At 30.1% G+C, this 12,891-nt stretch overlaps 1 protein-coding gene across 1 annotated transcript; it reads right to left on the bottom strand.

Moving 5' to 3' along the window:
* Window positions 1–9,244: 9,244 nt before the first annotated feature.
* On the bottom strand, window positions 9,245–12,824 carry LOC100796791 (heat shock 70 kDa protein, mitochondrial). Its single transcript, XM_003529220.4, has 6 exons — window positions 12,605–12,824; window positions 11,892–11,956; window positions 11,704–11,782; window positions 11,055–11,621; window positions 10,342–10,962; window positions 9,245–10,057 (listed from the first exon to the last, which is right to left on the bottom strand). The coding sequence occupies exons 1-6, from the start codon at window positions 12,680–12,682 to the stop codon at window positions 9,434–9,436; spliced, it is 2,034 nt and encodes a 677-aa protein (XP_003529268.1). The 5' UTR covers window positions 12,683–12,824; the 3' UTR covers window positions 9,245–9,433.
* Between the last annotated feature and the right edge of the window lie 67 nt (window positions 12,825–12,891).

The following is a 12,891-nucleotide window of genomic DNA, read 5'->3' as shown; positions in this document are numbered from 1 at the left end:
ATTGGTCATGAGTAATAGACTTATTTGTCAAGAGTTGAGGGAACTATTTTGTCAATAAAATCTTCATCTTCTAAATTTAAATTGCATTTTTCTGATAGTTTTTTAGTTGCCAGAATTAATTAGAATAAAAAATAAATAAATTTAAATAATTTTTTGCAGTTAAAAATCGTCATAAAAAAAAACTAAACCACTCCAACATCAAATTCGAGCCCCAAATACCCAAATCTCCCAATCACAATGCTTCCTTCCTAAGCCAAAACGCAATATTGGCAGAACAAGGAAGCTGGAAATGTTGTAGAAAAAGGAAGGGGGGAGAGACCAGAGGAGAGGTGAAGGGGCAAATTGGTAAAGTTTGAGAACAATAGAGAAAATAAAAAAAGAGAAATAAGAAATTAATCTCAACCATAGATTATAAAATAAAGAGATCTAAAGATCAACAAAACTTTTCTAGACGTATAAAAATTCCAAACTTATTGCTGACAATTTGGTCTTACTGATTTATCAACACACTGTATATTCTTAATAATGACAAATTGGTCTAAAAATGTCATATATGTAAAACGTAAAGCCGTGAGAATTAAGGATTTAAAGTTAAGAGAAGGATTATTTTCTCATACTTTTTTAATATTTAAGAACTAAAAATTATTTTTGATCTTTCAAGAACGGAAGTGTCCGCATTTAATATTTTCAAAGTCGAAATGAATATTTATGCTAATTTTTAAGTTGATCTGTTAAAGAGCAACTAAAATTTTGTGCAAAAAGAAAGCAGAGAAGACTATATCTGGAAATGGTCATCCTTCAACACAACACTTGAGGGGACAAAAATGCAGCAATCAAATATTGAATGCATGCATGATATTATGGCCAATTAAGATAATTTTGGATCCCACCTTTCCACCCCCAACTAATACCAGCGTTTGACCAACTTGCAGAATTTAATTTGATGCACCCATCGGATAATGCTATGCTGTGCATTTATTTATTTATTCACTTTAATTTGGATGAAATATCGGTATTAATTAATTCTAAGTTACATTATTATAAAATTCATTGATTATCAACTATATAATAATTTATAATTAGGGTTTATAATATTTTTTTTTATTTTTATTATATTAAATGATATTAAAGAAAATAAAATAAATTGAAAATGATTGTATTAATTTTTTCAACAACATATTATATATATATAAATTACTAGCATAGTTACCTTGCATGAAAGCATTTTTTTAAAGTTAATCTTCGACTAATGTTTTGTGGAATTTTTCTTAAAGAAAAACGCTTTTAAGAGTTAGTATTACTCTTGTATTTTTTTTTAACTATGTATCTCAATGTATTGTTTCCATCTTTATTTAAATTTTCATATTCTTAAAAAATATCAAATATCATAATATAAATTATTTATCATAATTCTAAAATATAATTTATATTAAAAATATTTATTTTTTATGAATTTTAATTAAAATATAGTTAATATATTTAAAATATATATATTTATTACAAATTTTAGTTATATTAAAATAAATATTTATCTATGCATTGCATAAGTTAAAATACCAGTTAGCAATATTTAATAAAATAGATATTGTTGTTCATTTTGCTAAAAAAAAAATAGACATGATAAATTGAGTAATTTAATATATATATTAATTTTATGTAATATTTTATAAAAAAGAATTATTCTCTAGAATTGTCGTAAACTTATAGTCTGGAATTTTAATTAATCAAAGAGTGCGTTTTCTCTAGAATCGAATGTCCCATTTGCCACCACGTCTTCCTTTGAATTAAAGAAGGGTCAGTCTCCCCTCGAAGTTTCATTGCAGCTTCACACCAGTGCATGCAACTACTTTCATGACATGCTATGTGAATTTTTTTTTTTTATACCCAATGGAACTATAAAATTAAGAAAAATCTTTCAAGTGAGATACTTCATAAATCCCTCCCTTTTTACTTTGATAAAATATTTATGAAACTTGTATGGAAAAATTAAAAAATAAAATTAAGTAAAAATTTAAATAACTAGAGATAATATTCAATCATTTGATGTTAAAATAATGAAACTGATATATAATAAATTGTTGGATGAGGACGTGTTTATATTTTATATAAATGTAAATTTCACATTTTATATTTTATATAAATGTGAATTTGAGTTTTTACCTTTAATTTTTCTGTCTCTGTTTTTTTAGTCTAGATCACAGCAGATGTTCTCAAATGGAAGTAATCTGCTCGAGTTGTGTCTTTATATTTTTTTTTTATATATACTTAAAAACAAGGTGCAAAATATTTTATGAATTTAATTAGAATACATCTGCTAAAATAATGTTTACTTTAAATAATCAATTATTATGATAAATTTATTAATTTTTATAATAATATATTAACAGTATACAATTTTTCTCACTAAAAACAATTAAACTCAATGATTTTATTATTATGGCTGCCTCATGTACGGAAGAAACACTCTTCTTTTTTATAGCGCGGCGCAATCTATTTTGGAAAAAGTGTAATTGTTATATTTTTGACTTTTTATCAAAGCAAAATACCAGTGGACAATTAACTTATGCTTAACTACGTTTGTGAGTCAATATAATTAACCACTTTTCAATTACAAATTGTACCAGAAATTGTATTATTTCTGATTTTTTTTATATTTTCATATAATTTATACAATAAATATTTTTAAATTTTTTTTAACCAATGTCTCAAGCATAATAGTTGGCAATAATAGTCTTAAAATAAAATGTATGTAAGGAAGTTATTAAAACAACTAGTTGAAGATACTACTGAATTAACCCTCTGTGTCATCTTTATTTTGTGTATTTGAGATCCCTTCGGTCCAAGTAGAATTGAAATGTAAGAAAAAATGTTAGTTAGAATGCTTAAGTAAATGAGTATGTTTTCATGAATGAGTAGCATCTATCTACGACTTTATTCCATTTTATCAATGGCCTTTCTACCAAAATTTTAGTCATATTTTACGGCTGGCTATCTTACATCTATAAACCTACATGTTATCACAAATTATAAGTATTTTGTGAGTATATATACATATTTGAATTTCAGTAAATTCTAAAAATATAAATTTAAAATATTGAAGAAAAAATTGAAATGTGAAAAAATATGTATAAATATTATGAAAAAGGAAGATAGTCATAATTATTAGCAGAAATTTTAAAACATTAATTAATAGTATAACAATAAAATTTTAAAAGAAGATACTGGGCTGTATATATATAATAAATATTTGAGATGGTAAGTAATGTAAAAATAATTATTTTGAAAAAATTGAGATTAAAATATATAGCGTAAAAAGAACATTTCAAAAAATAATTAATATTTTAAAATGTAAAATGTTAGATGATGGTGATGCCTTGTGTTTAAAGAAAAAAAGTAGAATAGAAAATAACTTTACCCTAAAAAAACAATAAAGACGTTATTTCTTTTTTGTTACACGTTATTTTATTTCATTTGGTAGGCTGGATTATCTTTTATATCCTACTTGATGATATTATCCTCAATTTATGGAAATTTTATTATTCGGTTAATGATAAACTTTCAGAGGATGTACATAAAAAATGACTAGAGTGTTATGTGTGGGTTCATTATATAAGCAAATTAAAGGTCCAGCATCCAAGGTTGATGGGTCACAACCTTGTTCTAGTGGGTGGTTAATGGGAGAGGGTTGAGTGTTCTATCAGATGCAAAACTTAGATGCATTGATTTAAAATATTTTTATTGTTATTTTCTAATCAAAACTAGAATTTTGTCTTAAAACGTATGTTAAGTTTTAATATAAAATATTTATTGTACATATTATCGACACGAAAATCTACTTCTAATTGAAAATCAATGCTAAAATTATGCAAAGAATTACATTTAAATTTGGGCTTCTATAGGTCTATAGCAATCCAATTTTTCAAATGGACACATGTGTAGAATTCTAAATTAAAATTCATTTTACCATTCTCATGGGTAGCTAGTAAAAAAACATTTACACCACACCATACATAGTTCATTTTTTAAGGATCGTTGAAGAACAAATATTTGAACCCTGCTATTCTAAAATATCTCAGCTCTCATTACTCAATTTTCACCCTTGACAGAATTTTTTATAGAAAAAAACACCAGTGTAAACAGAATAATAGGAAAAGACTAACATAAAAGTAGAAAACACAAAGCACTTGTTATTGGAACATTAAAACGAAGGAACAAAAAGGAGTGGCCTTCAACCAAATCTAGCTTTACTGAATTCTGCAAGACATTATTTATTAGAATCTATGCGGGTGTCAATGGTGAATAATTTTTTAACAACAATAATAAAAAATATTGTTGATTCTAAATGAATTTCAATAACTTAAAATCAAATCTTTTAAATAAGACTTTTGTAGAGGTTAGTTCATAAGTTTAATCAAAATTAAAGGAATAAGAGTCTTTAAAATCTAAATCAAACTAAGTATTAGAAATAATGATTAAATAAATTAGAAAGGGTAAAATAAAGTTAAAGAAGACAAGTAAAAGGGAAAAAAAGTAGAAGTTGAATTAATTTGATAGTGGAATATATATTCGAATCTCACATAATAATTATTATGAAAATGCGTTTAGTGTTACAGACAATTTTGATGAAACAAATTTTTTATCAAGGAACCAATATTTATAGACTTTTACTCTTAAGTCTTAATGGTTAAAATTCTGAAATTTGGACACATATCAAGCTTATAATTGCAACCGTGATTCTTTGAACAATGCCATTACACATGTCCCACATTTGCATAACATTTGAACAATGACTTTTTTTTTTCAAGCAACAATGGCTTTTCTTGACCTCCCATAATATAATATCTTTTCAAAACTCTAATCTTGGGAATTTTAAGTAGAGATTTTTCACATTCTTTTTTCAAATTTGGTTTAGATAAAAGAAGGTAGCTAGGGCTCGAATTCAAGACAATTGGTCAAGCAAGAATAATTTTACGTCAATGAATTCATATACTTGGTGGTTATTTCTTTTTCAATTTTAAAAATAAAAAAAAAGTTTCTTAAAATCTCTTCAACACATGTTAAAATTCTCTTTACCAACAAACAGCCAATTTATAAAGAGTGTGCAAGAGTATAAACTTTTAGCTTGAGTGGTTTATTTGTCTACAAATGCTTGGAAATTTGGAATTGTGGCCTTCATATTCATATATATACCTTTTAACTTGTTTCTAATCCACCAATATGAAACTTGTTCTTCAATACTTCCCCTTGGTGCATAGCATATAGGAAAACAATGCTTTCAGTGCAGATGCTGTTTCTGAGGGTAACATATAGCTGATAGCTGCCTAACTAAATATTTCTCCTACACAAAGTCACAAAACCATGTTGACATTTGCCAAGTTACAACAAAGTGGGTGCAGCTTACTCCCTCATTTCTATTATAATTGTCGTGTTACATTATCTTACATAAACTAATACAAAATAATAAATAGATAAAAATAATAATTTTATAAAACTAACTTTAGATTATCATCAAAAACTAACTTTATATATTTTATTGTATACCATTAATATTAAGAAATATAAGTAATAAAATTAATTAATGTTACATTGAAAAATTAAAATAAAAATTATTTTAGAATATTTTTTTTTCTTACATGATAATTAAGATGGGATGGGATGGGATGCAATGGAAGGAGTAATAATTATCATCTTTCCCTGGTATTAAAATTCGTCAAAGCAAATTAACAGGTGTCCTTTAACTCTTCCTAAGAAATGAAGACAAATGCTAATAGTGTCCTAAGGAAGGACACTGATTAAATAATTTAAAATAGAAATACTTTTATTATAGATATAAAATTACACTGCACATAATCATTTTTATATTTTCTTATAATTAATTTTCATAATAAATATTTTTTTTAATTCTTTAATTAATATTCTAAAGATGGTAATTAACGAGACGATAGATAAATATTGACACAAATGAAATGAGACAAAAGTAGCTTCTAAGAAAAGCAAGAAACAAAACAAATACATCTGTTAACAGGAAATCAATAATTTGATGCTCAGACCCAAACTTTCTACGCAATGACGAAGCATCATATATATATATATATATATATATATATATATATATATATATATATATATATATATATATATATATATATATATATAGCGTTGAAAAGAATTTAATCCATTAAATTAAGCTTAAACCGTTTTGAATGGCATGAATTTTCTTTTCTGAGCAGATTTGTTGAAAATTGTCGATGCCATGAAAACCAAATTAAATATCTAACAATCAAATTACTCTCAAAAAGGATATTTCATTTTCATTCTGTTGGAATTTTCAAACCCGCTGCCATCATCAACGTTAAGCTTGCAAGCTAGAGCATCCCGAAGGAGAAAGCTCACAAGTCACAAGTGTCTTGTAAGACCAAACCTGGAATTTGCTTCGAGGGAGGGAGACCAAGAAAAAAAAATGTTTACATGTATATAACATATAAAAAAAGGTTTAATATATGATATATATTTAATATTTTTTTATAAAAATATATATAACAATATCAAGTAAAAAACATTATTATCTAACTAATTATATCATTTATATAAATATAAGAAACAAATATAATATTTTTTCTTGTAATTATAAAAAAAGACAAACTTGTATTTAAATATATTAATTATACATTTATATAAGAAACAAATAGATACAATTTTTATATCCTTAATTTATTGTGAAGTTTACTAATGAGATAATCAATCATTTTATATACAAGTGAATGCATTTATTAATTTATTAACAATTTAAGTCAATTTCATAGGAAAAAAATATTCAGTAATGTTATTAAATATAACCACTGCTTAAATTATTGAATTATATTGGTATTCTAGAATAAAATTTAAACACGATATTTTTAATTAAAATTAACTAACTTAAATATTTTTGTTGATCTTGATATATTAGTTATTGATTTCTTTTATATATCATTAGAGATAGTATAAGAAAAAAAACATAAATTAGATGCATAAAATATTTTTGAATAATTGTATGTGGACACTTTAATGTTACAAATACTTCATTAATGCCTATAATTTTTTTATCATATTATTTCTATCATATTAAATTACATATTATACCTATACTTTTTTCTCTTTTCTCCATTTTTCTCCTTAAGTGTCAACCAATAAGAAAGTTTTCATATATCACTTTTCAATATTTTTTTAAAATTTTAGGCGGGACCATAATATTTTTTATATATTAAATATTCTCTGGGAAAAAAAATTGGGGAGGGGGCATGATCCTTCCATGTCCCCCTCCCTTTGGCACTGGGTCAATGGTGCTACAACTTATAGCTATGAAAATAGTTTAATAGTCATATATTAATAATTAGCCAATTAATCACAAATCATTATATACATAACTTTTAAGTCATTTTTATAAGAGTAAATAAATTTATTATACTTGCTAATTTGTATTGATATTTTCACACACAAAAGAAAGGTTTAATATTAATGTCGGTTTGAGATTATTAAGTAGTTTTAAGTTCCAGTTCTTAAAATATAACGTCATCCAAATTTGAGAGAAAATAATTATCGTCTTAAAATGTATTTGATTTTATGGTGAAAAAATACTATAATTGGTTCTGCTTTCTGTCAAACGTGATTTTAGTAAAAACACAAATATTTGCTTACTTTTAGATAAAATTGATTGTTTCCAAACCTTAATTTGAATTGAAGTGTTAAAAAGTAACTTTTGCATTTAAGTTGATAAATTTTTCATCAAACTTATTTTCAAAATACAAACATTTAAACATAAATTACTCACTTCGAAATTGATTTTAACCATACTGCAAACACTCATTTAAAGATTAAAAGCGAAAAACTAGTTGCTGGCTATTGTGAATTATGTGATTAGGTGTGTGCGTTTTTTTCGGTGGTCAAATTCCCCTCGTCCCAGTCTAGACCCTTAATATTGATATGCAAGAGAGAAAAAAATTGCTAGGAAAACACTACTCTCACTTAATAATCATTGTGTAGTTTTTTACTCACGGTTAGGTCATGATGTATTTAAATTATTATTAATGAAATACTATTTTCACGTAATTCTCCGCTTAAATTCTTCTCTGCATCCAAATCTTTTCCTTCAAGGTTATCTTCCATCGATGTGTGCAATAATATGGCTTGATAAAGGGTATCGTTTGCTTAAATTAAGTTCCTCAATGTAGAGTATACTAAGAGGAACAGTTAATGAATTGGAGTATTTGTATGTAATTGAACTTCTTTTCTTGAAAATGCTTGCAAACAGCAAAGCCTATCTTATATTAACAGAAATAGATTTCGTATCTGTGGATTTATGTATATATATAGATTTGGAAAAATTATGTCCATCTCATGCCTTATTGCTATTGATACATCGTACGTGGGAGAGTTGCAACTGCTTCCATAACTTGTTTTTTCCTGGGAGAACCCTCGGGAGCTTTGCGGAACTTGCGATAAAGAGTGAAAATGAAATCGAGAAGATACAACATAATAAGCAAAATTTAGTGATCCATAGAATAAATGTGTCATCAGATAACATCCTTTATTTTCTTCTAGTTTAAGAACTTTGAAAAGGAGTGCAAAAATTGAGGGTAAAATCGTAGACACAGACATGCTATATTTTTCTTTTCTTTCAAAAATATAATATAATTTCAAGACAATTGTCAGTTGTTAATGACTGGTACTACTTGAAGACCACGGCGGAGTATATTCAACAAAATGCTTATTCACGTAAACATGAAAAATTTATTTTGGCAGAACATATATATAAAAGTTTTAATTAATTGTGTTTGTGTTCTTAGTGCCTTAGATTTCAGGTAAATCTGGTTTTGATTGCTCAAATTTTAAAAATTCATTTTAGTCTCTCACGTATGTATAAAAGGTTGGTGTGAAAAAGAACATGTATTTTCCTTGGGATTAATGGGTACCATTGTTGAACATAATTCCGATTAGGTTTCCAATCATCAACCAAAAGTTCGACTCATTGCTGCTGACAATCCCTTTGTCTGTTTTGTTAAAACAGAAGATTTCCATTAGTCTCCTTGGTCTGCTCTAGGTGTCGCTACACTAAAACAAAGGTACTAAGACGTGCAAAGTGCAAATGTGAAACCGGAACACTTGAGTGTGTGCAGCGTGCTGTGCAGCGTGTTAGTAGTTTAACAGGTGCATGCGAGTCTCCAATCAAAGTGCAAAATACTAGCAACTGCCAAACGTAGTGAACAAATTTTATGCAAAAAATTCGAAGTTATTCAAACAGCCGTGTTCGGACTTCAGACTCCAAAAGTGCTACAAATTAAAGAGCCTTCCAGAAAAAATGGCTTTCAACATTAGATACAAAATAAGTAACCTTGTATTCTTCCAATTATGTGATGATTAATAAGAAACAAATGCTACAAAACCAAGCCTAAATGTCTCATTTCTTGACTTCCTCATACTCGGCCTCGGGAGCCTGTTCACCACCCTGAGAACCTCCGGCTGAGGAACCGCCACTAGAACCACCTGAAATGTGCTCTCCAATCTTGGAGACAGCTTTGTTTGCAGCATCAAGCTTTGCCTTAATTTCGTCAGCATTGTCTCCTGCCATTGCTGTTCTCAAATCCGATACTGCATCTTCAATCTCTTTGGCCACTTCACTGGGGATCTTATCTCTGTACTCACCTAAACTCTTCTCAATGCTGTAGATGCTTGTATCTGCACTGTTTCTGATGTCAATGAGAGCCTTTCTTTCCTGGTCTTTCTGAGCGTGCAACTCTGCTTCTTTGACCATCTTATCAATCTCATCTTCTGAGAGTCCTCCAGATGAACGGATGGTGATTTGTTGTTCTTTCCCAGTAGACTTGTCTTTGGCAGAGACAGTAACAATCCCATTGGCATCTATGTCAAATGTGACTTCAATCTGAGGCATGCCTCTTGGGGCAGGAGGAATGCCAACAAGCTCAAATTCTCCAAGCGATTTGTTGTCTACAGCCATTTCCCTCTCACCTTGTAGCACCTTGATACCAACCTGAGTCTGATTGTCAGCTGCTGTTGAAAACACCTGAAGGATATCACAAGTTAGAATTACACTCTACCAAATAGAGAATATTCACCAAAATTATATAAGATTAAACATCTAAAATTACTAATCTAATTAGGGGGGAGGGGGGGGATTTAGGCACATTTTTTTTTACCCCTTGAACATTTGCAAACCTTGGGGGAGGGGGAGATTTCAATTAAGATTTAAGCAAATAATCTTATGATTTGAATGTTACATTACTTACGAAGACTGGCCCCATAACCTGGAAATTACAAAACAATGATCAGTCAATATTTAAAGAGTACCTGACTCTTTTTTGTAGGAATTGTGGTGTTGCGGTTAATCAACCTGGTAAAGATACCACCCAAAGTCTCAATACCCAGAGAAAGTGGAGTGACATCTAGGAGTAGTAGCTCTTTAACATCTCCACGTAGGATACCACCCTGAATAGCTGCTCCCATGGCAACTGCCTCATCAGGATTTACTCCTTTGCTAGGACTCTTTCCAAAGATCGCTGAAACCACCTCCTGGACTTTAGGCACACGAGTCATTCCTCCAACAAGAAGAACCTCATCAACTTCCTTGATAGATATGTTAGCATCCTTCAAACAGCTCTTACACGGTGCCTTTGTCCTTTCAATCAAGTGGTTTACCAAAGCCTCAAACTTAGATCTAGTCAATGTGATGTTCAGATGCTTTGCACCAGATGCATCAGCAGTGATGAAAGGAAGATTAATTTCTGTTTGAGATGTTGAAGACAGTTCTATTTTGGCTTTCTCAGCAGCTTCCCGAAGCCTTTGCAATGCAAGCTTATCCTTTGAAAGATCAATACTCTCAGTTCTTTTGAATTCGTTCACTAGAAAATCCAATAAAGCATTATCAAAATCCTCTCCTCCCAAGAAAGTGTCACCATTTGTTGCTTTCACCTGGACACAAAAAAGTTATTAGTGACAATTTCCAACATTATTTCCAATTACTGGCTATGAAATATAGGCATAGAATAAACAAGTGTTAATACCTCAAAAACACCATTAGAAATCTCTAAGATGGACACATCAAATGTTCCACCTCCAAGATCAAAAACTGCAATGAGACCCTCCTTGTTGTTCATCCCATAGGAAAGTGCAGCGGCAGTGGGCTCATTGATGATTCTCTGAACATCAAGACCAGCAATTCTACCGGCATCTTTTGTTGCCTGCCTCTGAGCATCATTGAAGTAAGCTGGTACAGTAATTACAGCTTTTGAAACTGACTTTCCAAGATATGATTCAGCAGTTTCCTTCATCTTGGTGAGAACAAAAGCACCAACTTGGCTGGGAGAATACTGCTGCCCATTGGCTTCAACCCAAGCATCTCCATTGGACGCCTTAACAATCTTGTATGGAACCATCTTCATCTCCTTCTGAGTTTGAGAATCATCAAAACGCCTACCGATCAAACGCTTGGTTCCGAAAAGAGTGTTTGTTGGGTTAGTCACAGCCTGACGCTTGGCTGGTGTACCAACAAGAAGCTCCGCTTTCTGGTTGAAGGCAACCACTGATGGTGTTGTACGAGCTCCTTCAGAATTCTCAATAACTTTAGGATTCTGAAAATTTAATAACTATTAGTCAGTACAGACACCATCAAGGAAAACATACCTAACAAATTAAGAGAGAGGAAATCTTTACCTTTCCCTCCATAACAGAGACACACGAATTGGTAGTACCCAGATCAATTCCAATGACATCATTACCAGCAGGCTTTGAACTGCAGCGAGGATCGAATTTCACAATGAATAAATCTGAGATCGGAAGTACCCATATCTTTCTCTATACATAAAGTGTAACAATTATGAAAACAGAACAACAAATGGCACCTGAACGGTCGTGACAAACTTGCCCACTTGTTACCTACATATGATGTCTTTGTGCCACTCGTCAACTGCACAACCATGTGAATGAAAATTAAAATTACCTTCAGAACAGTGCTAACATATGATCAACACAAGTTCAACAATCACTATTGCACAAACGATGCCATGATATCAACAATTCTTCATATACTTACTAGGTCCCGAATGGATAGGCAGTTCTAAAAATGTCAATTATGGAGGAAAAAGAAGATTACATACATCCAAAACAGCATTCTTACTTGTATACAATACAAAGTTACAATGAAGTCAGCAGCACAGAAAAAACGCAGATTATCTAGCAAAACTTCAAGCCAATATATAACCTAATAATCAGTGACATTCAAACTAACAAGTGTCTCTATCTTATATAAAAGTGTGGTTCTCAAAACATTTCTAAAAACGGTAAATTCCAAGATCTGTTAGTATTACTGACGAGTTAAAATTTTATTTCTTATTTCACATAAGAAGATTTCACCTTCACAACAAAGTCCCACAATCACGGGACACAGAGCCTCGTCTCATAGATCTTAAAAATCAATAAGTTATAGTTTCTAAAAACAAAGTGATTCGATGTATTCGTAACATAACTCAACAAACATCTCAGAAAAATTAGAAGTGAGGTTTAATCGTGTAGAAAGAGTGAAAATGGAGATGCGAAAGAGAGGGCGGAATGGTACCGATCGGAAGGCGGAGAGAGAAGAAGAGGGAAGGTCGCGGCGGCGGAGAGAGCGGAGCAATGCAGTGGCGGCGGCCATGGCGGATTGGGAAAAGTGAAACGAGGGCTTTGGAATTGGGCTTTGGAGAAAGAAAGGGGTTTGGCTTTAAAATAGGGTTTAGGGTTTTGTGCTGACGAAGGAAATGATGGTCGTGAGAGGTGGAATTGAGGGTATCGTATTCGTATCGTATACTTTCGTTTTTGTTTTTTTTTTTAAGAATGTATCGTGTTCTTCAAGACATACAATTT

This window comes from Glycine max, chromosome 7 (genome assembly GCF_000004515.6).
Source record: "Glycine max cultivar Williams 82 chromosome 7, Glycine_max_v4.0, whole genome shotgun sequence".
NCBI lineage: Eukaryota > Viridiplantae > Streptophyta > Magnoliopsida > Fabales > Fabaceae > Glycine > Glycine max.
Note: the sequence above shows the minus strand (reverse complement) of the source record. Positions and strands in the feature narration are given on the sequence as shown.